Source organism: Chiroxiphia lanceolata, chromosome 6, assembly GCF_009829145.1.
Source record: "Chiroxiphia lanceolata isolate bChiLan1 chromosome 6, bChiLan1.pri, whole genome shotgun sequence".
In the NCBI taxonomy this organism is placed as follows: Eukaryota; Metazoa; Chordata; class Aves; order Passeriformes; family Pipridae; genus Chiroxiphia; species Chiroxiphia lanceolata.
In genome coordinates, this window is record NC_045642.1 from 39076326 (window position 1) to 39103912 (window position 27587).

General features: G+C 39.4%; 1 protein-coding gene across 4 annotated transcripts in view; it reads right to left on the reverse strand.

The window, feature by feature from the left end:
- Nucleotides 1-9526: 9526 nt before the first annotated feature.
- The window catches only part of BAZ1A (bromodomain adjacent to zinc finger domain 1A), a 74312-nt gene continuing 56251 nt past the window's right edge, over nt 9527-27587 (reverse strand). For 2 of the 4 annotated variants that reach the window (XM_032690450.1, XM_032690453.1), the window contains 10 exons: nt 27139-27302; nt 26800-26954; nt 24236-24384; nt 19410-19490; nt 16648-16895; nt 16314-16537; nt 14523-14992; nt 13319-13461; nt 11086-11173; nt 9527-10540 (listed from right to left, as the gene is read on the reverse strand). In XM_032690450.1, coding sequence (XP_032546341.1) covers nt 10350-10540; nt 11086-11173; nt 13319-13461; nt 14523-14992; nt 16314-16537; nt 16648-16895; nt 19410-19490; nt 24236-24384; nt 26800-26954; nt 27139-27302 — 1913 coding nt within the window. In that variant the 3' untranslated portion in view covers nt 9527-10349. The remainder of the gene's footprint in view (nt 10541-11085; nt 11174-13318; nt 13462-14522; nt 14993-16313; nt 16538-16647; nt 16896-19409; nt 19491-24235; nt 24385-26799; nt 26955-27138; nt 27303-27587) is intronic. The other 2 variants (XM_032690454.1, XM_032690451.1) reach the window with 1 other exon arrangement.

Here is a 27587-nt window from a genome sequence, read left to right on the forward strand (position 1 = left end):
CAGCCCCAGCGCTCCAGCTGTCGCCCCGCTGTGGGCGGGCTGCCTGCCTTCCCCACCGCCTTCCAGCCACCGCTCAGGGCTCCGGGAGGCTTCCCGGGGGAAGCAGCACGGGGATAAGGTGGGAGAGCTGGGCTGCGCTTCCTCAAGCCGCGATGGCGGCTGAGTGCTGGGATAGTTCAGCTGGGTTAAGCAGCACCTTTCCCTGCCAAGTGGAGCTGCTTTTCAGCCTGTGCAGGGATGTGGCTGAAGAAAAGCTTTTTTTTTTTTCTTCTCCCCACTCCCTTGGAAAGCTCGTCAGCCGTTCGCGTTCCCTGGACGAGCTGTCTATGGCTGTACGCCAGAAGACCAAGCGGAAGGAGGCGGTAGGAAGCAGCAGCAGCGTAAGCCCAGTAGGGGCAGCGTGGATGCTCGAGGAGCAGCAGCCATGTGTTTTTCGGGGCAGGGTGGAATTCCCCCTCTCCCGCCGTGACTCTCAGTGCTGGTCACTCACGCGTACCAGTGAATCATAACGCCGGGCAGTCACGGGCTTGTCTTTGGTCAAGGGACAATAAAAGAGAGATTTAACTAAAATGTTATGTCTTGTAATGACATCATTCTAGGGATAGTATTTAAACATAGCAAAAAAAGAAAATAAAGTTCCTCCTGTGAGAGAAACATGGAAACTAACGGCAGAAAAGTGGCCAAACAGAACAAAAAATTCCCCTGAAGTCTAAAATACAGGGAAACTTATTAATAAAAACAGAACATAAAAATTGGCTGTACATAATTAGCACATATTCAACTTTCACAAACATTTGCAGATTTGTAGCACTAGAAAAAGTAACTACTATTTACTCTGCTTGCCTTTGTAATTTTTTTATGCCCTGCAAAACTTGTTTTCCCCATAAGCAGTTTCTTCCCAAGTCTCCTTTCTTGCTGCCTGTTGTTCACAGCTGAGATAAATTTACAGCATAACACCAGGTAAGGAAGGATTTGTAAGATCATCCAGTGACTGTATCAATTCAATTTAATCACCTTTTTTTTCAGACAACTTTCTCTTCCATGGTAAAGACAGTTTTGGGGTTGTTTGGGTTTTTTCTTTCACTTCTACTTGTAGCATTTTTACTCCAAAGTCCCAAAGCTCATTATTACAATTATTAATGAAGTATCCCTGCCTGATGATGAGTATTATTTGTCCTGTTTGATGGGTTGCCTGGGGTCACCCAGAAAGGCTGTGGTGAGTCCAGGCACAGGACATGCAGGTTTGTATCCCCATTCCTTCCTTAAACCCTAGACCGTCCCTCCTCCTAAGGAAGGAAAAGTAGGTCAGGCAGAACAATTATTTTCTAGAAACGTCTATTTCAAGCAAACAGCAAGGTCAGGCTTTCCTTCTCAATAAGCATCCTCTGACAACACTAGGTTCAAGGAGTTTGATGCTGGCTGTTATCTCCAGCTCTCAGGGAGAGATCCATACCTGTACATACGGTTAGGTAGAACCCTGGCTATGTGGCAGACGTGGATGCAATATGGTAGATCCTGTCTAAAGAGAGGAAATGTAAAAAGCAGCATCATTTTCTGGGAGCACAGTAATTGCTGTATGTCCCAGAATAATGCTTATTACAGTGAAATGGCAAGAAGGGAGCCAAAGTGACTTTTGTAAAAAGAAAACCAGGTGTATGTAGCTGACCTCTAAGCTGTGTAATAGGTTTAGGGGAAGAGCTGCCAGAGGGCTTTGTAAGAATAGGCTGTAACAAGAAACAAGATACAGATTTTATTATTTAAATATTCTAATAAGATAAAAGTCCATAAATGTTTTCAAGCAGCTAAAAAGCAAGGGTGTAATTTGCTAGATGTATCAGTCACCTGGAAAAACCTGGATAATCCCTTTATGTTCTTGTTTCATACATGTAACTCTTTCCTATGAAAGGAGCCAATGGCAGAGTCCCCTAGAAGTGAAAATCTCTTTCTTATACTAAGAGCATGCCAGCTGTGAAACCAGTATGAAAAAAACTGAAACGTACTGCCAGCTTGTTTTGGGCTGAAGCACATTGCATTTAATTTGAAATATGTTATTTTATCCTCACTGTCTGTGAGTGCAGCAGAGGAGCTGCTGCCCAGAGGAGGATAACCCATGGGAAGTCATACCTGGGAGCTCCTATTTAAGTGCCTTTCCCCCAGCCCACAGCATCTGTTCACAGCTGCAGACAAATCCAACAGCCTCCAAACTCCTTCCCGGCACTATTCAAGAACATGCATGAGTAACATAGAGGAGGTGCTGCTAATGGTTTTGCTGATTTCTGTCGGGAATTTCTAGCAGAGCTATAAAACTGGGATGCCTAAGGTTAGCGGGGACATTAATTAATGCAATGGTCCCAGGAGGTGCCTCTCCTATAGCAATTTCATCCCTTGCTAACCTTTTCAAGTTTATGGCAAAAATTCACTGCCTTTCTCACCAGAAGAAAGTTGTCTGTTACTACAGTGGGTGTTCAGCACTGTCATACTCCTCACTCAAGCCATGTGTCTCTAACTGCTGTAGTGTTCTTTTGCTATGCACATGTAGCAGCAGCACTCAGCAGTTTTTACACTTTCTCCCATGTCTTCGTGATAGTCCCTATGCAGAGAGTGTACAAGTTTGCCCTTCCCCAAGCTTTGGAATTCAAATTCTGCTGCTTCTTATGCTAGAATTTCAATAGACTTGCCATGGCACAGAAGGAGATATTTTTCTTTCTTTTTAAAATCAGAATGGAGATAAAAATATGGCCTGTTTCCTTACTCTGTGCTGTAGCTCAACAGGTGGATCTTCATTTGCTTGCAATATTATATTTAGTATCTAAATATAACAGATCTTACACAAAGAAGGGGTAAGGACAACAGTAGTCTTACCCAAGTCAAGTCCACACCTACAACTCTCCTAGCAGTATTTTCATCTTACTTAGGTTTCTGAAAACTTGTTGAGCCACAGAACAGTGACTCCTCTCAGCAGAGGAGCAGGACAGCTGGAAAGGGTCATTTCTTGAACTGCTTCATCCTGGTTTGAAGGAGGACAACTGCCAAAAGTTAGGATGCGGTCAGACATCTCAGCAGATGATACAATTTAAATTGGCACACCTCCAGGAAAAGGTGGCAATGATTTCCAAAAGCTCTTTCCTTTCAGGATAGATGCTTACAGACCTTGAAGATGCTGGGGTTGGCTGGCACATGAGGAGTATAATGATTCAACTTTGTTATGTTATTTTTTACAGAAAAGACCCCCAAGAATGGGCCTCCTGAGTCAGCCAAGGTTCCTGGTGGGACAAGTAATCCTTGTTTTTCTGTGCCTGGACAAGTGCAGAGCAGCACTGTACACAGATTTCGGGCACTAATCCCAAATCTTGCAGCCTTGGCCTGATTCTGCTACTAACCTTCATCACTCCGTGCTTCTCTTCCTGCTGGGGTTATGTCATCGCATTGGAATGAACTCCTTGGAAAATGGACTGTTTCTAATCATGATCAACACTTCTATGACATTGCAGGTCTGATTTAAGGAGACATCTTTGCAATACAAAAAATAATCACCAGCAAATGATCAAATCCTCTCCAGGAGAGGGAGGAAGCCATGACAAAAGTGCCAAGACTGGGGAGATTAATTCATATGGCCTGTTTAGATTGGAAGTTGCAAAGGCCAGACAAAAAAGGAGGACACTTTTGGCTCTGGAGTTTTAGTACTCTTAAAATTGCTCTAGACGGACCTCAGAGTCAGTTTGCAGCATTCCATCTGAATTGAAGGAAATTGTGTTTGATGAAGGTTGAATCCAAGGACTGGTTCTAAGAAATCTCTTAGAAGCAACAACTATGGAAACAAAAAACGCACAGACTAAACGTATTCAAGCATGGCAAAGGCCCCTCACAAAGTGTGGTGCTTAAAAAGTTTATAGTGCTTTTTAAAACTGTTAAGTTTTTCTTTTTCAGATAGCAGTCTAAAAATAAAACATTAGCTAAGCCTAACATGCTAAATACACGAGTTGAGATCACTTTCTGGTGCTTGAGGATGGGCTTTAGGATGACTGAGGCACAGGAATATTTATAATCATCGCTGGATTGTGGGACCTGGCGGTCAGTGCAGAAGTGTCTTCTGGTGACAGCAGCTCACAAGTGGTGCCAGGACTGCAGAGCCCAGCATGTGACTGATGGTGGGATCTACACAGGAATGCTCACGAAAGGCAGCTATGAAGCCCTGATCCCACAGGCAAATCCCCACACTGCCTAGTGTCAAATGCAGAACTGCCATCCAAAACCCAAACATTTTAGCATCCTGGCTCCCATTTCTGCCATTTCGAACACAGGATTCACAGCAGCCACAGCACTGCCTGTCTCTTCAAAATCCTTTCCTCTCCGGGTTAATTTAATCTGTAAGGTGCTTGAAGGAGAAAAATTGGAAAGCACATAGATTATAAGACAGGTTTTTATAGGATTGTTATCTAGGAACTACCTATATAAAGCCTAAATAAATTGGTAAGCTAAGACTAGCAAATTGCTAAAGCTCAGGTTGGACTACATGTTATCCTAGCAGAGCAGGGTAATCCTTGTAGACGATTCCTTCTAACTTTGTTACAAGGGAAATTATGGCACAAGCATGCCATTTGCAGTCCCTTCACATGGCATAGTTAAACCAGGCAGTACACAGCACCAGAATAGCTCTAGAACACGATGCTAACGCAGCAGCATCCATTAGTCAAATAAAGACCCTTTCTTTCGTGGTTCTTTGAAACCAATCTAAGAAAAGAAAGGCGAACAACAGCAGAGAAGAAAGAAGGGAAAGCTGATCTTCCGTGGCCACTGGCCAGCACTTTGGAGAGCATGCTGTCATGTAGCATCCTTGTAGGAAACTTGGCCCAATCAAACATTTCTATCATCAAAAGCAAGTGACCTGAACAGCTGGATAAACTCTGTGAGCAAGCAGGGGGGTGCAGGCGGAGTGCTGGAGATTGCTGCCTTCTACCTCCTCTGGCAAAGGCTGTGGGACCTCACATGGGCCGAGCACCTCCAGCCTGGCCAGCTGCTGGCTGTACCCAGAGTCTCTTGCAGGGCAGCAGCTGATACAGCCCTGTCTTTGGGGACCCAGGAAGCACTTTTTTCCCTTCCTTCATACCTAAAAAGAATTTAAAGATGGAGTTGCACCTAAAAAAGTAATTTAAAATAATATCAGCAATATTCCAGAAAAGAAGCACTACAAACCCAGGAAATTATTATTATATGGTAGAGAAACAAACCTAAAGTTGGCCTCAGTGCACTTTTTGGGAAACATATGCAGCCTGTGGCTTTCTGCCCCTGAAAACATTTCAGGTGGAGCTCGTATTGATGCCCATTTTAATGCATTCCAAAATGCCTTCCAGTACTGGAGAGCCTGCAAGAAAGATGGAGAGGGACTTTTTACAAGGGCATGTAGTGACAGGACTAGGGGGCATGGCTTCAAACCGAAAGAGGGTAGGTTTAGATTAGATGAGAGAAAGCAATGCTTTACTGTGAGGTTGGGGAGGCACTGGAACAGGTTGCCCAGAGAAGTGGTGGATGCCACATCCCTGGAAGTGTTCAAGGCCAGGTTGGATGGGACTCTGAGCAATCTGGTCTAGTGGACGGTGTCACTGTCCATGGCAGACAGGTTGGAACAAGATGATCTTTAAGGTCCCTTCCAACCCAAACTTATGGTTCTATGATTCATGAATGATAACCATTGTTTTAATAGTCAGTGGCTTAGAGCATTAAAAATTCAAAACTTTGCATACTTATGTACTCATACATCCACAAATACACACACATTTAGGGATGGTGCTACATCCACATCCCTATTAAGAAACAGATGGGAAACAAGGTGATCATTTGACTTATCTGTCTTTATAATTGTTTTGATTTGCAGCACAAGTCATTTCACCTTTTGCATCAGATTTAATCCAAACATTGTCTTCAAACCTGAGTGCCCCAAAAATGGGAAGCTTTCTTATTGGTGGTAACTGGAGGTTCTCCAAGGGGTTTTTTTATGCAGGCCTGATACTGGACATATACACAATTGAGCACCTCAAGGCAAAGTTTTAATAGAGCACTGTCTGAGGAAGCAACAAATTAGGGGAAGTAGGTTGCTGATGAAGGGCAGGAGGAAGAATACATTACTTTGTAGCAGGCTGAGAAATCTCAGAGTATCTCCTTGCAGCAGGCTGGGTAAAGCACCAGGAGCCCCTCTGCAGAACTAGACCAAGAAGTCACTGTTGTGAAGATCAAGGTGGCATTTTAGCAGTGCAGGGGAAAAGATCTCCTGGAGTTACAGCCAAATGTCATATGGAAAAGTACCTGCAATCATCTGGACACTGCAATTTTTTTAGAGTGAGAAGGCCTTTGCAGGGTAGAAACAGTCCTTGGTAGCCTCAAGAAGTGTTAGCTGGAATTGCTGCGATCAGTTATGACAGTGATCAACAGTAGGTAACATGACCAGTGTTAGATATTACTTATTTGAATACAGATAAAACTTGGAAGAGACAAGATCGCTGCACAGTAAGGGTTAATTCAGTGGTTACATCAATGATTCAAAAATCATAAACGAGAAGTGTAATCTCCTAAATCATAAAGTACTAGATTATCAGTGCAGCAGCATGTTGGGCAGGACTGCAGTGTGGTCTGATGTCCCCAGAGACCTCTTCCCTGCACATATCCATAGAAAAATCTTCACTTCTGGACTGTGAGAGTTGCAGGGATGGCCAGTTGTGGAGCACCTGGTGACTGCAGCAAGCGGAGTGGGGTTGTTTGGGGTCTAACAATCTCTGCCTCCCTATAACTATACATGTAAGTTCAGGCTGGTTTTCAGCTGCTTCTTATGGTTCTTGTCTTTATGGTTTCTAATGCCCGTATTTGCTAAGATTGCTCTAAGGTTGTCTTTCTTTATTGTTAATACTAACATTAAAGTGCTCTCTCCTACAGTACTTTAAATCTCAGCCTCTACAAAAGAGTCATCCAGCACTGGGTGCAGGGGCAGTGGCCCCAGCCCAAATCCCTCACAAAGAAGATTGCTGGCTCACGTCTGTCACGTGGGCTGCCAGACCAAAGCAACACAAGCTTTCCAGCATTGTTAAAGGCTTCCAGAAGTTAAACTTCCAGCAGGTGAACCTGACACTGCATATGCCAGTCAAGGTGATCACCTCCCTCCTAATACAGGTGAAGGGACTTGGCACAACAACATCACTGCACTGGTGTTGCTAGCTGACACCTTAAACCAAACAGCCAGTATCAGCTGGACTGCAACCACCACAGAAGGCTACAGCCAGCATTTGAAGAGGCCTTCTCCTTTTGACCTCATCCTCCTTGGGCAGGAAGGGCTGCTTCCAATAACAGCAGTCACTGTAAGGATTGGTTTTCTGCATTTTTGACAGTCTGGGTGACCAGGAGGTGAGCAAGTTGCCTTGAGGAAATGCTAAGATTTCGTGGAAGAAAGTCCCTTGGGTTGGAGTCCAAAGGAACTGACTCCACGGTTATTAAAGAGTTACGTTCAAAAAGCATCAGAAGAAATTGCCTAGGGTAGTTACTCAGCAATTCCTAGCCCTGACAGAAATGAAAGGGGCAGAATTCGCACAGCAGGAAAATCAGCTGGTAGAGCAGTATCTGGATCCATGCCAGGGCTAATATCTATTGGAGCTACCAAGAAGGAAAAGACTTTCACTGTTGCATCTTGTTAAAATGCTGCTCGGAGGACAGATGCTGACCTTGGAGCTTGAGGAAGCCTACTTCATATTTTCCTGAAGGGCCTGGTACAGCCTGATTAGTTTGAATCCAAGGTGAAGCTGTTGGCCCTATCCATTTCAACACCTTTGTGAAAAACTCCTGCTTGGAGCCCCTGGACAGATACTGTACTGCCCTTACCCTGGTTGTAACAGGGTGATCATGGTAAGACACGGGTTTGTTGGGGGAAAAAGGTGGATGAGGAGCATGAATGTTTCAGCCCCTAAGACAAAGAGGAAGATGGGAAGCAATTCCCCTTTTTCCAAAGGCCAGCAAAAAAACCCATCTTGACATAGCTCAGAAAAAGCATCCCTGAAGTTTTAAAAAGCTTCAGTCAAAGTACCAACTCAAGCAGCCTGCTGCCAAGAACAGAGGGCTTAGTTCATGCCCTGTGAGCACCACTAAAGCCAAGGACAGTCAGATGAGCACTGCACATATAGCAGACATGAGTATTTTAAGCACAGCTGCTCAAAGGAGAAGTGGGTACTTTCCCTCACTGTGTGTAAGTGAGGCCTTCAGCCTGCAAAACTTAATGGCAAATTGATAACTTTGCTCATTGCACAAACACCACTGTCACAAGCAGAGATTTGGGTTAAACTGTTCCCACTTGCTCTACCCAAAATCTCTACTCAAAATTATAGTTGTGTTGCTGAGGGGAAGCCATTTAATGAACTAACCTTGGAGAAAGAGCAATAGGAATGAACAGCTGGGAGTAGGTTTGGGACAGAAATTATTTAAATTGCATCTGCCACAACTGGACTTGTTCAGCTCACCATGCCCCCTCCCCAAAAGGTACTCACATTTAAGTCAATGGGGACTATTCATATGAACAAGAACTAGCACAACTGTTTATGCAACCTGCTAGTCAGGACATTCACAACCCCTCAGGACAGAACAGATGCAGGGATATCAGGTACCACTTACGCCCTGCAAGGAAGTCTTCTGCTGCTCACATTCCTTATGCAAGTTAGCATTCTTTGCTGTGGGAACAAGAGAGGTGTCGGCTCTGAACAGGAAAAGCTTCCACAGAAACTGTGAAGTATTAGCACACGTTTCTGAACAACATCCCCCACCATTCTCATTCTTAATTTTTTTTTTTAATTTTAAAAAACTGCAACCCACAAATGCAACACTTCAAACCGATCAGTCTCCTGTCTATTGCCATCTCTTTCCTAGGCTCAAGGAAACGTCCATTCTTGCCACCTTTATGGCAACATAAGCACTACAGCAGCCAAAGAAAACTCACAGCTACATAACAAGTAATTGTTAGGTCTGGAGCATATTCAGGTGTTAAAGCTCTGACATAACCTAGCACAAACACAGGGAGAAAAATTGCTGCAGCAGGAAGCCTCGTGTTTCAGCTTTTGCTACCCTCACTCCTACCCCTAAACTTCTCCTCCATACTTTTTCTCAGTGTGGCATATCTCCAGGTGGGCAGGACTGGTCTAAAGCTATTGACTCAAACTGAGTTTAATAAATTTAAATAAATAAATATTGAAAGTAAAACAAGTAAGGATAGTTTGAAGAAGCTGCTGGTCAACGAAACAAATATGTGAGGTTTTACACTGTTAAAGATGCAAATTAAAGACCCAAACAACTTATACTACTTACATTACTCCTTACATACTGATGGACATTTGCATCTCTCAGAAACCAGGTATTGCAGTGGCTGCAGCTGCCAAAAATGCTGGCTGGGGTACTCACATCGGAACTAGATTCTGCTGTGTGGTCTCCAGCAACTCATCCTTGTAAGGTAATGGGGAAGGTGGTGTAGCAGTACAACTCAAAACGAAGTGCAAGCTCAAAATACTTTGAAAAAATGTCTCATTTTATTTGTACACTTGCAAAGTTGTATGTAGAAACTTAGAGTACAGTCCTGTAAATTTACTCATTGCTAGAAGAACTGTCAGGGACACAAGAAAGGTATTTATTGATTGATCATCAAGTTAGAGGGGAATAAACAAACAAAAAAGAACCCCGGAAAAAATTTAAAAAGTTATGGAACTCTTTCTTTGTTTTTGTTGTTTTTAATCCCCGAGTACAAATTTTATAAATACAAAACAAATTCACAAATTACTTTGAATACTAAATAAATATCTACTTAATAAACTCAGACTGAATACCTCCAGCCAGCACTGGTACAGTACTTAAAAAGATATGCAGTTGTACTCATTCATGTGTAGTGTTGAGAAGATATGCTCACACAAGTTTTAAAAACACACAGTTTCTTCAACTGTGCTACAGCAGAAGATTTTCTCTGAGTTGATAAAGCCCTCAATACCACAGCTCCTACAAAATCTAGAGGATGAAACAAGGTTATTTTGTGCAGGAAAAAACAAAGTACTTCTGGAAGATATCTGGACACATGAATGTATTAAAAATGTACAAAACCTCTGTAAACCAGTACATCTATCAAAATTATTAGACACTGAATAAAACTGTAGCAAAGGTAATCTTTCCTACGTTCTCCTGAGTGCTTAATATTACAATGAGAATATAGTGCAGGCCACACTTCAAGGTGGTTAAAAACAGTTGTTATTGCTTTAAACAGACATGACGACTGCGTAATTTAACAATTCATTTTAATGAACATTATAAATTCCCTCAAAAAATCCTTTGGAAGGCAGAGGTTAGATTCGTGACTTCTTTGCCGCAGGAGCGGTGTGGTCCACATTACCAGATGTGATTGGAAGTCCAAGCTTTTGAGCCTGAATGTGGAAGAAAGCTTGAAGTCTAGTTCCAGCTTTTGCTTCACTTGTGTTACGAGGGTTATATTCAAAGCAGTTTGAAAACATCAGCTCAATGTCTTCAATGAATTCAGCTAGTAAATAGAAGGAAATAAATTAATTTAGCATGTCTTAAGTCATCAGAGAACAGTATGCTAAAGCAGTATGACACCACTGAATTAATACAGTGATCCTACACAGAATTGCAACACAAAAATGTTACATGTGTGTCCAGTTCCTATCATTGTATCGGTGCAGTGCCATGTAAATGTTCTTAAATTTCACTGATTATCAATACAGGAAATACAAATCAAACAGGAACATTTTCTAACTATTTCATCAGTGACACTCACTGACATCAAAGGCTTGAGAAATTACCAGTTGTTTCACAGCTGCTCATTTCCTATTTATCTTTACATCATGTATTTTGGTAGTAAAAGAACTATGTTCAACGGATCTTATTTAAAAAAATATTGGTAACTGCTCTTTAAAAAAACCCAAAACAAAACACACCACAAACCCCTAAACCAAGTACAATTTCAAGTTTCTAATCATCTGACACACTCTATTTTAGGACAAGAATTTAAAATGAGAGAATATGGTTCAGTATTCCTTTCAATAAATAATTGAATAAACTTACATGCTAACTTATATTCACATTTATTCACTTTTTCACGGATTATATTTAAGGCAATAGGTTTTTTGATGATATCATAGTAGTCTGGTACCTAAAAAAAACAAACAAAAGGATTCATAGACAAAGAAATGGAAGCTTAAAATTCTACCTATGTTAATCAAATCATGTATTAGCAGAAAGCATGTTTTGTTTTTAAATAAACAGAGGAGTCCTAGGCAACCACCTTCATTTCCTGAATTGAATACTAGTTTTCAGGTATTGCTTTTTCATTTTTTTGCTTCATTAAAATAGCAGACCACAACAACCATTAGCCAGCAATTCAATGAATAAATCTAATCCTAAATACCCTGTGAACAACTGTAAGAAAATTGCATGATAAGCATTATGGTGTTCCAGTTATTCCCATCTGTCAAGCACAAAAATTACTTCCAAGATTTTAAAATTTTTCATTTTCTTGTAACATATTACAATATTAAAAGCTCTTTAATCATGAATAATGACAAATTTGACTCCACTGCTATTCATTGTTTTGAAGAAATGGAATTGAGAAATTCTATTCACTTGTGGTAAAGACAAGGTAGTGAACCCTTCTACAGCAAGCAGGACACTGTACACAAGTATCAGAGATAAAGAGCCACTAAGAACAATGTTTATGGAGGAAAAGGACTGTCTAACTTTTAAGTGCACTGGTCACTTGAATCACAAATTTTGAATTCCAGTAAGCATGAAGCTTAGGGTGATTGTCACACTCACAAAGCAGGGCAGGGGAGTAAAAGAAAAAGGTATCTGATCCAAATGTGACTTCCCCCGCCCCCCCAAGGAAAGATATCCACAAGCACCATCATGTATGTTTTAAAACCAAGTTTTTGGTTATGGCCTGTAACTTTACTATCTATCAAGTGCAATCTGCAAATAAACCTAGAGAAAGAACTAGTAGAGAAACAGAATTAAATTGGCACATTTTTCATTCCTTTCCCTTTAGGAGTGCTGTTTATGTGACTACTAAAAAGAAAGGTAATTTCCTCTTTCTGGCATGCACTGTGCCATGCCATGCTGTGCACTAGACCATTCAATGTATTCTTTACAGTCTTCAAAGCAAAATGAAAATTTCTATCATGATGAAGAAAATTTGGTTCACTCAGGTATAGATTTTTCCTTCCAAACTATACAGACTATCCCTTAGTGATTGACTCAGGGAAACTGGAACACACTGAAATCTAGCAGTTTCTTTTCAGGATCAAAATTGAGTTGAATTCTCCATCTTTTCTTGCATTCACTAGATTCCTGCCCTTTCCAGCATAATTCCAGTACTCTGTTAGGCACACACTAATCTCCATTTCACTGAAAATTTCTCTCCTCCTCTGCTGCGCTTACATCTTTCATTCATGTTTTTACATCATTCTCTTTGTCCTGACAGATCAATCCTTCCAACTATTTAGAGACTTGATGATCCTTGTGGGTCCCTTCCAACTCAGAATATTCTGTGATTCTGAATTCAGAATTTCAAGTCTTCACTTAACAGCTATCACTATTAATTTTAATAGAGCATTTAAGCACCAACCACTAGGTCCTGCAAGAATGTCTGTGCAGAGTTGCCCCACAGGGCTTGGAGAGGACAGGCACTTTGGAGGATCAGATAGTCCCAGTTGCCTTTCAACTGACAAGCCAGTGCAGCCTGCAGAAAAGCAGCTTGGGGAACTTCTATTTTATTATAAACCTCTCAAGCAGCACTTACTTTGGGTACCCACTTTACCATTCAGTACTTTAAAATTTAAACAAGAGGGAAATTAAGAACAAAGCTACAAAATCATCTTCTTACTGCATTATAGTTAACATCAGAGTGAAATTGTTTCTACCTTGTTATTTCATTGGAGGTTTCTTCTCAGAATATCTTGCATAAATTGAAGATTAATTCAACTAAATTATTAATTAATAACCACAAGCTTACCTTTAGCAGTTCTGCGCCCTACTTGATTGGTTGGGTTTTTTTTCAAAGCAAAGCATTTCACATTTTTAAACGCCCGATGGAATGCATATTTAAAATTTTGCCAATAGCATGTCAATCATAGAAGTTATTTCTGGCACCAAATATCTGAGCTGAAATGCAAGAGTTCTCCTGAATCCCATTCCTTAGCTTTATCCCCCTGTTTGGGCAATGGCTGTAAAATCACAAGTTTTACTGGCAGCAAACAGGACTCTCAGCCATTACTATTCCCTCTACAGTTCTTTCAGTTACCTGGATTTTGGAAACCAGTTTCATGAAAGGCCAGCTGTCATCATGTCGTACCAGTTCCACTATGAGTTGTTCAAAAGCTGAGAGTTCATGAACTCCCCCTTGACGTCCTGAACTTCTCCTGTTCAATATCTGAGGAGATGATTCTGGAAAAAAAAAAATGACACCCCACCAGATAAAAATAAAAGCCTGACAAGTAAAATTAAAAAAAAAAAAAAAGAAAGAAAAAAAAAGAGTGAAACACCATTATTCTTGGGTATTAAAACTGTTGTTTAAGAGCCCAAGGCATGTAGTTTGGCTTCAAGTATTACCTATACTACAGCCTTGTTATTTACTACTAAAATGTCTCTCTTGCCATACAAAATGCTAAGTACCAGGACTTAGCTGGACTGTATTAATTTTGGAAATTATTTTTTTTTCACTGATTTCCATCTTAAAACAATTTGTTAAACACTTAAAAAAAGCTCTATTAGAAAAAAACAGAATAAGCTGCCTACTCATAACTTTTACTTTCACAAAACCTCTATGCAGAGTGGTTTTATCTGCTTTCAAGAATAGTCAACAGGGTGGTTAAGGATAAGCTCAGAAATTTCCAATGGTGAAGGACAGAAACCATGCAGAATGCAAGGCTACCATACTAGAGTGCAAGTCTTTTACACTCTTCAGTCTCTCACACTGGGTCCTCTTTGTTTTTAAAAGGTTATTGTATCTTTCCAAGTATTTCCCTACTATCCAAGTATTAGCTTAACAATCAAAGACACTGCTAGCCCTGTAACAGAGAAACAACATTTTTCTTCTGGTAGTAGTTTCTTGTGTGTGTATATTCCCAATTTCACTACCTTGCCTCTATCTGTGTTCTTCACTGTTTAACTTTTAATAAAACAAAAGCATAAAAGCTGTAACTAAACACTTGATTTATGTGGGTTAAGGCATAAAATTACTTTCACATTTTCTATCCACTTATTAGCAGTTTCTCCATACTCTGTGCTAATATGGAATTTCAAATATGGACATGATAAATCTCCTTGGCAAATTAAATATTTGTTCTTTAGATGACTGGAAACTTTTTCACTTTCACTGCAAAAGAAAGAAACTGTCTCAGAAGGCAAAACTGCCTTCACCACTTCTCATCTCCTTGCTCTACCACACAAATATTTTAGCAAGGAACAGAAAGTGGTTTTCGTTGTGATAAAAACATTTCTCTAACCTGTGGATTGTCGTTTCCTGCCTCTTCTCTTGGGTTCAGAAACAGGAAGAGAAAGTTTTGAAGCAGAAACTGGATACTTCTTAAGCCGTTCACTGGGGTCTGCAGTATCAACAATTCTAAATCCAAGAGAGTTGGAAGGGCTGTTTTCCAGTGTGTTATCAGCACTCTTTCTTCCTCTTCGTCTTCTTCGAGGACCGAGTAACTCCACAAATACATCTGCTTGTAATGAACTTTGGCTCTGACGAGTGGTCCGGCTATTAAGTCTTAAAGTAGGCCTTGTCACTGCTGAAGAGGCTGATTTTATGTTTCTTAAACCCCTTCTGGTAATTTTTGGTGAAGATTCAGTTTGCTGACTTCGAGAAGCATATCTTGCCTGACGCTGGCTGTTCTGACTTGAGAATGGATTGTTGAGTTTGGCTGCTCTCATTTTTAATGGAAACTTGACCTGGGATCTTCCTTGCTTTGATGGGCTACAAAAAGTGAACAGTTACATTTATTTGTCCCCAAATTACATTCCTCCCTTTTCTGTCATTTTTCTAATTCAGCATTTACAAAACCCAACCCTTACCAGTCCAGGTTGGACTGGTAAGCAGCTGGCTTTCAACGTGATGCAGTCAGTCATTCAATTACCATTATCTTAAATATTGCCCTGGAGTCTCTTAATTAAATACTATGTGGAGCACATACTTCAAGGAAATGCTCAGAATACCGATCCCATTTGCAGCTTGTGCAATAGGAATGCATTAATTAGAGCACCAGCTATCAATTTCTTTAAATCGCTTATTTCTCACTGTAACTACTGTAGCAACTGTAACTACCAGGATTTCTGAACATTATTATCAGCCACATAAATGAACTGCAGTTGTAAAACACTAAGTATAAGAGTTATGCTCTAGTCAGGGTTTATAACTAATACTCAAGACTCTCCTTCCTTTGCAGGAGAGAAAGAAGATCCCAGAGACAAATTTATTTCTCAAGGAGATACACATTCTCTCCAGCTACTGAATCTCAGCTGTCAGAGCCACAATCAACCTTGCTTCAGTCCATTTAAAAGACTGTACCGAAAAGAAGAAAAATACTCTGAGATCAAAAAATTGTCCATCAACTTTTATGTTGCTGGTGTGTGTATCAAATCAAATTTTTATTGAAATTATCACTGGATTATTTAGTTTATTGTGTGGGGTTTTTTGGTTGGTTGGTTTTGAAGGGGGTTTTCTTGACTTGGGTTTGTTGGTCTTTTTGGGGGAGGTTGTTTGTTTGTTTTTGTTGGGTTTGGTTTGGTTTGTTTGTTGGTCTTTTTTAAACAGCTACAGCATTAGTCCTCAAGCCCTCCCAATATCATATGACCTCCGACAGATGGCCTTGTCTTCCCTAATGTTCTAATACTTACTGAATACATCTAGTATATATACATACTGTATGCATCTAGTCCTCTAGAATTCAAAACTGTACAAAAACAACTCCAAGTTTTCTCCAGAAGATCTTTACTGTTTGAAACTCTCCCTACTTCACATTCAAACAGTAGCTATACAGAACTGCAACTCTGATGGCCATCTCTCACCCACACATCCAAAGTTGGCATTTTTATCCTGAAAAGTGAGCCTAAGTCCAATGGACTAACTTTTGTTCATATTAAATCTTTCAGTAAGAGCCAAATTCATAACAAGCTGCCATTAAAAAAAAACAAACCACAAACATCTTTGTCAGACTGGACTTTCAAAATACATGCTTATGTGAACAGTTACTCCACATAATAATCAAGATATTTTCATTTAACAGACATCTATTTACCTTATCTCTTCCTCCTCTTGAGATTCATCCTCCTCATCTTGCTCTTCTTCGTAATGCTCTTCCTCACTTTGTCCCATCTCATCATAGTTTGCTTCTTCTTCCCCTTCTAGATGTTCAGCAGTCTCTTCATCACTCTCCACAGAAGGTCTCTGTCTGGAGGAGAGGCGTCTAGAGCGCTGTTTTGGACGGCACTCTGGGCAAAACCAATCTCCTTCAGGAATGACCTAGAAACAGAAGAGGAAAAAAAATAAATTAGCATTAGCAATATGTAATTAAGTTATAAAAACTACTCAAGTTCTGTGTGAAAAGGAAGCACTTCTTTTTCCTGAGATACCTTCAGCTTGGGCCTGATGCAGTAAGTGTGGTAGCCTCGATCGCAGCCATCGCACAGCACCATGCTTTCCGCATCGCCTTTCTTTCGACACACCTTACAGCGAGCATTGAGGATGGACTTGGACCAGATGACACTTCGATCCAACGTGGACAGATGAAGGAAGACTTGGGACAAGCTGGTAGAAGAAAGAAGCGACTCTCTCCAGCGATCCAGAACTGTTTTATAGGACCGTCCACCATCACTGGCATCTTCCATTAAAGAAGGGGATTTAAAAAAGAAAGAAAAACAACAAAAAACCCCAGAATTATCAAACTGCTTTTTCAAAGATCCAGGTTATTCTAGACAGTCAAAGTAAAACTCTGACTGTCAAACAGACAGCAGTAGTAAACTGGGATAGTATTACAACCTATATCTTATCTCTTCAAGACCTGAATATTTTCTCCTTAGCTTTCAAGCTGCTGAAGCCTTTAAGATTTTACTCTTCCATACCTATTCAACTTAGAACTTGCACATACATAGGTCATGATTAAAACGTTAGAGTCTTACTCAAATGTCAACCTGGAAACCTAACAATTTGATTTATAACATATAAACAAAGCTTACTTAAGATTACAAAAAAATAATCACATGTCCAATTTACTTTTCCTTGTATGTAAATTTTGAAATCCCAAAATATTTACATTTAACGGAAGTACCTGAAACTTCACTGGCAAAAAACAGCTTAAAGAGCACTTCTCATCCACACATGCTCCAGTATAGTCTAGCAGAGAGCCTTTCAGCCCTCTGCCCATGCCTCAGTGCCTTCATTCCTGCCCTGCACTCTGCCTTCAAAGAACCTGTGCATCTGTGTGATTAACCAGGTTGGGTGACTTGGACTGGTTGAAATATAACTGTTTCCTCAATACTTTATAAGCAACGTAGCACACAGGAATCCATGGTACACATTGAGTGTCAAACCAAGTAAGACCTGGGATCCTAATTAAATTAGAAATAAATGGAGGGGACACAGGGGCAAGAAATTAGATTGTATTTTCAAACAGGTTTGGTTAGCAATCCAGGCCATGGAAGCAGCCAGACAAACACACACACAGAATAGCATGGGGGGCAGCACCAAAAAGGAATGAGCAGCTGGGAACCACAGAAACAAATGGGCTGTTCAACGACCTAAGAGAAACAAAAAGGTGTAAATGATACCCTGCACTGCTGCTGCTGAGCAGAAAGTGAATTTCTTTATTAATGCCGAAAGCTATTTTTTGCATTTTAAAGTAAGAAGGTTTAGGACAGGAAGAGACAATACAACAGTGCTTTTGATAATGGAAATGTCTGCAGACTTCCCTTCTGAAAGTGATAGTCCAGTTACCACTGCGTGATCTCCAGTGGATTAATGACGCACTCCAGTATATAATGCCTCCCTGCCTGCTGCACTAGTCACAGTGGGCACAGGAATGGCCTCTGATGCACCTGTCTGCCAAATGATTTATTGTCAAGAATTGGAAGACAAAATATCTAATAACAAATAAAATGAAAGAACAAAAATGAGACTAATTACTCTCCTGGCAAGGCCCTTCTGCCTTCTCATCAACTGGCTGCCAGGATTTGTCTAATCTTGCATACATTTGCATTAGCAGCAGCACAAGAGAAATGATGGGAGAAGGCAGAGGATAAACAGGCAATAAAGCTTCATAAATAAAATACAGCCACTCGTGAACTGCAAATATAAAGCTGTATTTCCTAACATTTCCTATTATTTCGTCCTTAGGTTTCCTGTATCAAGTTCAGTTTTCAGAGGACAGTGCTTTTCACAGCACTGCAGCATACCTCAGTGTATTTCTTTAAAATTCAGTTAAGAAAATTAAACCTGCTTAAAACAGATTTCTACTATAACTCTGGGAAAGACACTATCTTAAGCATACACATAGTTTGATGAGTATTTCTTTTGCTGATAATGGCAGCTTCACCATTATTACTTTTATTTGGAGGTTACTTTTAGCCTGGATTGGTTCACTGATATAATTCATCACACAACACAACAAATATACTGCAACTGCAGATTTGCAGGGCAAGTAGAGATAGAAATTAGTGACCACGACCTGCTTCAGTATGTCCTGCTACTGAAAGAAACACACCAAATAACACCCACTGTTTTCAGAACCCAATTTGTAAAATAAGAATAACACCTCTCTCTTCCATCCATCATCTTTCTCATTTATATTGTTAACATGGAGGGAAAAACGGCCTCTTCCTTTGTGTCTTAGCAGCTCTACACTGCGCAGTGGGATACCCCTCCGTCACCTAAGTCCCCCAAGCCTTGCTACAATGCAAATGAAGTTGTTTGACAGATCTGTGCACTCATCTATCAATAGCTAATTGAGTTGAGGGAAGGGGTTTCCATTTTAGTATTTCTAGAAAGGATATGCAGTTGTACAATGCTGTGAAGTTTCAAAAAAATGAGGACATTAAAAGGAAGGGGGGAAAAAAATGGGATTATATGAACATGCAAATTTCTGTCCCAAAGTGATTAAAAAAATACAGTTCTTTTTTTCTGGTTGCAGAAACCTTTTTTTTTTTTTTTTTTAAATCTTTGAGCTGTATTTGTTTCAGTACCCATGCTTAAACCTTTGGCTTCAATACCACAATTCCTTCAATGTAAGGAACTGGTTACAAAATTAATTAAGAAAAAAAAAAAAAAACAAAAAAGAAGACCTGATAAAATATTCAATGCTTTCTAATTTTTAGCAATACAAGTAACATTTAAAATTTACCATCTCTCTGACTAGTCTTGTCTTTCACTCTCTTCCTCCTTTCATACCCCCAGTGGTTCCTTTCATCATCTTCTGCATTACCTAACATTAAATTCATAGAGTTATTTCAAATACCTTTTTGAAGCATGGCAAATTATTTTTTAATTAATTTTTATATTCCATACTTGCATAGTCTAAAAACATAACTAAAACAGTAGTTACGAACATGTGCACGCAGAAAAGTAAAGGGTAAGAGAGTAATGTGCACAGAGGAATTCCATATTCCAGGATTTATTTTGACTTCCACTACAAACAGAAGGCTTGAACTGAAAGCTCTGAAGCCTACCCTGCCTTACCTTTCTGTCCATCTCCGGTACAAATGGCTACAGAAGCAGACACTGACCACAGGTTTCTTTCTCAGCAAACAGCTTATGTGGTCTGTGCTACCATGAACCTCCTCAATTCTCAAAAAATGTAGCCAGTTTATGGGCACACTTCTCAAGGGCCAAGAGAACAAGCTCATCTGTCCATGTGAAACAACATGCTTTGGATATTGTTCTGCAGGAGTGTTCTTGAGTGCTAAAATGATTAAATTAACCTCCCAGGAAGGAAGAGCCATAGTAAACCTCATCTGTTTCAATTACAAGGTATACCTTCTTTGACTGCCTTCTCTGAAGAGTAAACAAAAATTCTTCATCATAAAAAAGCTCACTTCCACCTTTGCTGCCTCTGCTCATGAAACTCCGCAGGGAAGTAATGAAAGCATGAGAACAAAGTATGCAGATATACTAATCCCATCCCTGTTCAAAGGAAACAACTTTGACAGTAGAGAAAACAAAGATAATCAAAATCTAGAAGGAAAGGAATGGAATAAAGACAAGCAAAAAGAAGCAAAAAAGTTGTTTTGGGGTTTTTTTGTCCTGCAAGAAGTAGGTGGCACAAGTTAAAAAGCAGGTAAATGATTCCCTGTATCAGTCACAAAGGTCCTCCCATGAATTAGAATCCAGCCTTTTGTATGAAAATCTGAAGGATGTTTAATGACTGAAGTCCTGCACTAGTGCAGAAGGCAGGTTTTTTTGGGAGGGCTGCCTCACTGAACTCCAGGGAAACCAAAGCACTTCATCATTTCATACCTCAACTTTAACATCTCTGTAATAGGAATGAGGAGACCCTACTGCTGCACTGCAGAGTATTTTGAAATGTAAGGTAAGGAAAAGTAAACTTGCATCAAAAAAGAAGTAAAATCTGTAGTAAAAACTGTTTGTATTTCTACCTTCTCGAATGTAATTTTTATCTGAGAAGCAGCACTTCAGAGTTTCCTTCAAACAGCTATTTAAAATAAAAAAAAGGCTTTTTTACATCTTAACTCATAAGTTTTTGCAGAAAAACAATGTACTGCAACTGCTCCCCCTCCTTTTCGTGCTTCTCCCCATACATTACCTCAGTTTGTACTGAAGGAAGAAAAACCAAATTTTCATAGGTAATGTTTAATGAAAAGACTTCTAAAAGACAGTTCATAATTAAGATATGCATACAATTCAAATCATGTTACATTTAATCATCAGACAACAGAAGATCAGCGACCATATAGCAGCTCTGTGAGGCCAAGGGGGCCATTTCTGGGGTTTCCAGATCTCCTTTTGCATCACTGTCTTCTGTGTCAGTCTTTTCTTGCTCTTCCACTTGAACATTTGGTATGCACCTCAACTCTAAACTTATCAGAATCTCCAGTGAGGCTCTTTGGCAGCCTGATAGAGCCTCAAACAAAAACGGAGGAGAGAGGAACAGCTGGTCCTTTTATTGCTGTGCCGGGTCCCTTTGTCTGCTCTGCACCCTGGAGGCCACCAAGATAAACCTGCTAGTGACTGCAGGGAATTTCACTGTGCTGGCTTTAGGACTAGAAGCCATAAATGAAAACTAAAAATTGTTAAGTATGGCTCCAGTCCCTAATAGGAACAGAGCAGAATGAAGGGGGGGCAGAGAGGGCAAAGAAACTTCACAGTGAAAGCAACAACTGGAATAATGACAAAGACAAAGCACATTCAGTTTGGTTTAAAGCAGAAAAGCAGGGACATTCTTTTTTACCACAAGTATTCCCCTGTACTCCCTACAGAACTCCTAGCACTTGCTTGACTTCCAGTGTTTTTACTTCAGTGGTAACTAAATCAGCCTAAAAAGTTGAGATTATCGAGTTTAACATTAGAAACAGATATGCAAGGCATTTCGTCTAGGGCAGTTCCCTTAAATAGTTAGAACAAACTATTTAAAAAGAAACTCCTGTTAGAGAAAGAAAAAAAAGAATGTACAGACACCATGATCTATATAAAAACAGTGACACAAAACCAAAATTCCACAAACCAAAACCCAGTGGTTACAAACTTAGACCTAATTTCTATTATCAGAATACTGTTGAACACTTTCTAAAGGGGTCAGAGAAAAAGTGCATCACAGCTCTGAGCACAAGACAGTCCAAAACAAGAAGCAGTGTCCACTTTTCCCTAAGAGGTTTAGTAGTACTACAAACACTTCCTGGTCAAGCTAAGTAGAGAACTTTTCTTTGCCTGTTACACATATGCAATCTTGCTTTCATTCAGACTTGACTCCTGCTAAAAGTGGCCCATTACGCAACTGAAAACATGAGACATTTGGCACCAAAGGTAAAGCAAGAAAAGGGAACCTGACACTGTTGCTTAACGGTTCAGGCAGTCAGTCAGAGCAGAGGACACCTGGGATCCTTCCTGCTCCTCGGTGATGTAGATTATTCTATACATTACAGTAATCTTAGAGCATTAGCATTTTTCAGAGCAGAAGAGATGCATGGGCACGCTATGGAAAACAAACATCAGGGATTTTAAGACATGCAAATCACATACAATTGCTTTCCCTATACAGTTTCTTTGTTGCACCATATAAAGCACCTAAAAGAGAAAAAGATTCCCAAGTTAAAAAAGAAATCCCACCATCATTGAAAAGATCAGGCAAAAAAATGAACCATCATAAGATTACAGCAGTTGGAACCGCTGAAAAAAAAGACACAGGAGGACTGTTAAAAAACTTTCCCTCCAATACTTCAGGGACATTTTTCTTCTTTTAGTTCTTTTCCTCTATTTCAGGCTGTATGATCAATGGCCATAACTTGCTAATAACCATGTTTTTCCCCTTCAGGGAATGGTAAACTTAGAATTGTCAGCAAGATGCTGTTGGCAAGTTTGTAAGACAGTTTAGAAATGGAGGCATATAATTCACAACGTATTTACAACTTGTATATGAAGAGTAAGTAGGACAAATGATAGATGTACTGTCAATTACTGTTGTGCAAGTTGCAAATAGAGTCATATAGTAGGAAATAAGCCACATCATGCCTGGCTTGGAAGAGCAGACATATTTGAGTTGACCAAACACTAAGCCAAGTAAAGCTTTCTAACAGCTGCGATTCAAACTACTCTCATGCTCTTCCCTTTCATCTTAATCATTTGTTGCACTTCCCTCTTCTAGAGGTTATCACACCGATAATAAAAGCGTGTGGAAGGGAACCCATATCTGCACATCAGTCTCTGGCACAAATCTAGCTCAAACTCATCTTCAGTGGCAACTGATACCTAGACAGTTAACTCTATGTAGGAGCAGCCAAGATGCAGAAACAGCTTCAGATCAACTGTGCCATAGGGCATTAACATCTAATGTTAACACACCAAAACCTGCATTTTCATCTTAAACTACTACAGCAACGTCTGCCAGAGCATAAGAGTTTTGCACACTTGGTTATCAGAGGAAAGTATCGTCTAATAGGGTGTGTGGCAGTTGTTGCTCTGGAAGACCCTGGTATGTGCTGTGCTGGTAACCCATAGTGCACTCTCACAGGTGAAAAGCAAAGCAGTCCTGCAAGCACAGAGCATGGCTCATCCCCAGTGTGCCATCCAGACAGGATGGCCTTGGGAAGGATGAAGCACCTTTACACACTTCTCCAAGACAAAACTCCAGCTCTGAATTGCAAAAGGATCCTAAGGAATCCAGACCTGAGGTATCACTGGAAAACAAAATGACTTTATGCACTTTGGATCTTCTCTCTCACCCCTAGAGCACCAGAGGCAGTCAAGGAAGGAATGTGTATCCAGGTCAAGCTAAAATCCTGTTTTGGTTTTAATTTTTCTTGCAACCTTTTATTTCCAAGTTTTACAGCACAAATGCAAAACCTGAGAATCTGGAAGTCTGCAATGTAAATGTTTCCCACATTTTACAGTCAGTATTCTGATCAAGGTGATCCAGACAAACAAGGCTTATATTGCTTTCACAGAAATAGTATAAAAAGCAGCATATATTTTTACAACCTAAATAACACTCAGAAGAAGCTCACTGTAGAGCAACATGATATATTGGCCTCAACAGTAATTCTGATTTAGAGTATTCCCCCAGAAAGATTACTCATTTCTGCCTAAGGGTACAATTTGTCTCCCAGTGCATCAGTATAATTGTAGGGCCACACAAACAAGGTCACTGAAACGATCCATGTTAAATAAGCATGAATTTAAGGGTAAAATTTGCTGTTAATTAATACATATAATTCAGGACAAGTAGAATAGAAAGAAAAATAGTAATATTTCCTCATGATCGATTGCCTTGTAAACTAACAATCTAACTTTTTTTCAGTTTTACAGTGTTACACAGCAATAGGTTAATTATTTGGTTTTTTCCCCCAGCATGCCACTCTAAAGCATCCAGTCTTTCAGAAGAAGCAAGTGGGTTTGGCGTGGGGGTCTTTCTGTGGTGTTGGGGCTGGTGGGGTTTGTTCGTTTGTTACAAAATCTTACACAACATCAGAGACATACAGTTTAAATTCCGAGACCTACCAAGAGGTGCTTTGAGAAACCTGCGCTCAATTCCTTGTTCTATCTGAAGCAGTGCAGATGCCAAACAGTGGACCACATTATTGACTGGCTGAGGAGTACTTGTGCTTGTTGATGCAGCACTTGGAGCTTCAGTTTTTAATCCAATAAGTCTAGAACAGAAACACATAAATTCAAAATATTCAAAGATAATTTAATACCAGAGATATTCGTATATGTCTGTATCCACAGCAGATTCTTTTATTTTAACTTTATTTACATGCATGGACTGTGGACATGAACAGATACTACACAGGTGTGATTAGTTATCCTAGTTCTGATGTTTGCTTAATTAGCTTAGTTAATCTAGATAAATCATCTTTAGGTAAGTTATTTAAATTTCAAGAAATGCAGATGACAAATTTCAATACAATTATTAAGATTTCAAAAACATTTGATGCAACATCTATCAGCTGGTTTATGAGATATTTCTGTGAAGAGTATAGTCCCAATAATTTTTCAGTGAAAACACTTCCAGTGGTGAGGTGTAGCCTTTTAGAGTATTTCCATCTGCACAAGTTCAACTACGCAGATCCTTACAATTCATAAGATTTTTGAAAAGAAAATAAATTAAATAAAAACAGAATGTAACTTTAGAATGTAAATCAAGAATTGTTAACTTGTTCTCATCCTTGGAGGATCTTTCTAAAACACAAGCTCTTCGTATAAGGGTGATAAAAAAAAGAAATAAGAAAAAAGAACAACAATACAAAATCCAACCAAACAAAAAACCAAAACCAAACAAACCACCAAAAAAGTAGTTTTCCAATAAAATGGGACTAAAAGACTAAGCAATCATTTCAAAGTGTAGTTAATCTTTCTGAACCACAAACATTAAATATAGTGCAGGAGAGCAACTCGCACTAATGAAAATAAAATTCAATTTATATTTGGGGTTTACAGAGAAACGACTAATTAAGATTCTCTGGATTCTGCTTTATTCTGATGCATAAGGAATGCTATTGGTTGTCCCTGTTCTTTTTTCACACTTAAAAGCTGTTCATTATATTTTGCAGTCACACACATTTTGAGAGCCTGAAAGCAAACAGAAAGAAAGCTGCATAGTTATTTACATTTCACTAGTCAAACTCCAAGGTCTTAATGAGATGTCACTCGCTCTGAGGTGGATAAAAAGCCCAGCATCAAAAGCAATCTGTCACATGATTTCAGAATCCCATAGTGTGTTTTAATATGCAAGTCTTTATTAGAGTAGACTTTATTCAGAAACTCTGATTGAGTCGGTAGTTGGTATCAAATGGAAAAAAAATGAAGCAACAAGCTTCTGTAGAATTGAGAGCTGGCAGTGGAGCAAGTGCCCAAAGTAAGTGAAGACAGATAAATTTTAGCTGCTTAATTAAAACAGTGTAATATTTCTGTATTGTGGTTTTCAGGAACCAAACATCTGTAAACTGTGTCATTAATATAAAGGATGACTCTATCCATTTTGCATGTAACTAGAGAATTCTGATTTGAAAGGCAGTCTTATATGAAAATACTAATTCAGAAAGCTGAAACAGAAAGGAAAAAAAACTTAGAGAACTTTAAATTCCTAACATCCAACACAACATTCAAGAGTCCACTCAGAAATTCAATTTTTATTGAAGTCCAACAACAGATAACCTCCAGAATACCTAAGCAAACAGTATGTTGGCACAATGATTGTCTCCAATAAATCTTTTTTCCTGAAGTATTTCAACATTTATATCCTGTCAAGACATTTAATTTTATATGTATTAAGTCAATTAAGGTAGATCTTTATTTCCAAGAAGTATGTTACTTCTGATAACTAAAAATTTAGAAATCTTCACCATTTCTGTAGTTTCTGAAATTTGATTTACAACAGAAACTTATATCAGAGTCCCATACGTATTTCAAATCTTTGTTTACAAACCAAACGAAGCCCCTCAAAACACTTCTACAGCTGCAACACTATATGATTTGAGGTTTCCTCTCTCTTACTGTGTTGCAGCTTGCTCTACTGAAGTATTATAATCTTACAACTTCATGAATGATATCTCCTTTTTGCTGCAGTGCTAAAAACTAATCCAGACCATGGCCTGTTGCCTTGATGGGTCTTCCTGGGACTCATGAAGAGGTACACTGGCCAGTTCAACCAGCAATTTGTTACTATTACTGTTTTTCCTTTTTAACACTCTTACTCTTTCCACAAATTTAAGTAATTTTTTGGTTTGTTTTTTTTTTCCTTCTGGAATAGAAAACATCAATTACCAGATTAATTTTTCTCTGCATTTAAAATTATTTTAAAATTAATCCACGTGTTACTTCTTTCATAATTAATGTTTACTTTGAGTAGCGTAATATCTGAATTCCTAAAGTTGTAAAAATTGGTGCCTTAATCTTATATGGTAATAGAACAGCATCATATAGAGACTATAAACCAATGCAAAAATCTCACGTTTTACAACTCAAATCTTACTTGAAGATCCAAGTCCTCTCCCAAAAACCCAAACCAGAACACTGCTATAAAACTCATAGCGAAGAGTCATTATTTAAACTATAGCTCTTACCTGTCTTTCACAATAAACTTATCTTGATCATCAGTTTCCATTACTTCAGATTCTTCATTCACAGTTTTAATAATACCATTTTCTTTGTTTTCATCACTCAGAAACTCATATCGCCCATGTTCTAAGGCTGCTCTCCAAGCCTGTCTGTCTGTAACCTGAAGCAAACATACAACTTTGAGGTTTCTAAAGAATCAAAGGCCACAAACTTTTAGTGCCAATTACTCCCTACATTTAATTTAATGATGCCTTTAGTAAAACCATAGCATTCAAGAGTTCCCATTTAAGTTACAGACTCGATGGCATCACTGTGTTCCTAGGCATTCTACAAGTCACAAATACCTTAATAGCCCCCAATGTTCCTTGGTAGATCCTGTCTTCAATGTCCAAAAGAAAGTCTCTAAGTCTCAGTTCGAGCTGCTTCTCTGCAGATAGGTGAGAGCCATCGTGAGCATTCTGCATCCTTCCCCGTCCTGAAGGAGGTCTGATGTCACTTTGAGGTTTGTCTGCAAGAACAGCAAGTAATTTGGTGTTAGTGGACCTTATTCCTTAAAGCAGCTATTGGTGAAGGGAACAAAAGTAGTACAGGGCAGAACCAAGTAAACATGGGTTCAAAATTCCCTTCCTGTAGCAAGATGTTGCCAACACCAACATCTCCATGCCAGCTAAGGCATCTGAACCAACCAAGTAGAGTATTCTTTAGAGGGATGACCTCTAGATTGGCATCCACCCATTCCAACACATAGAATGGGAAATCCTTGTAATTTAAAAGTAGTTCTTCTGCCTTAAAA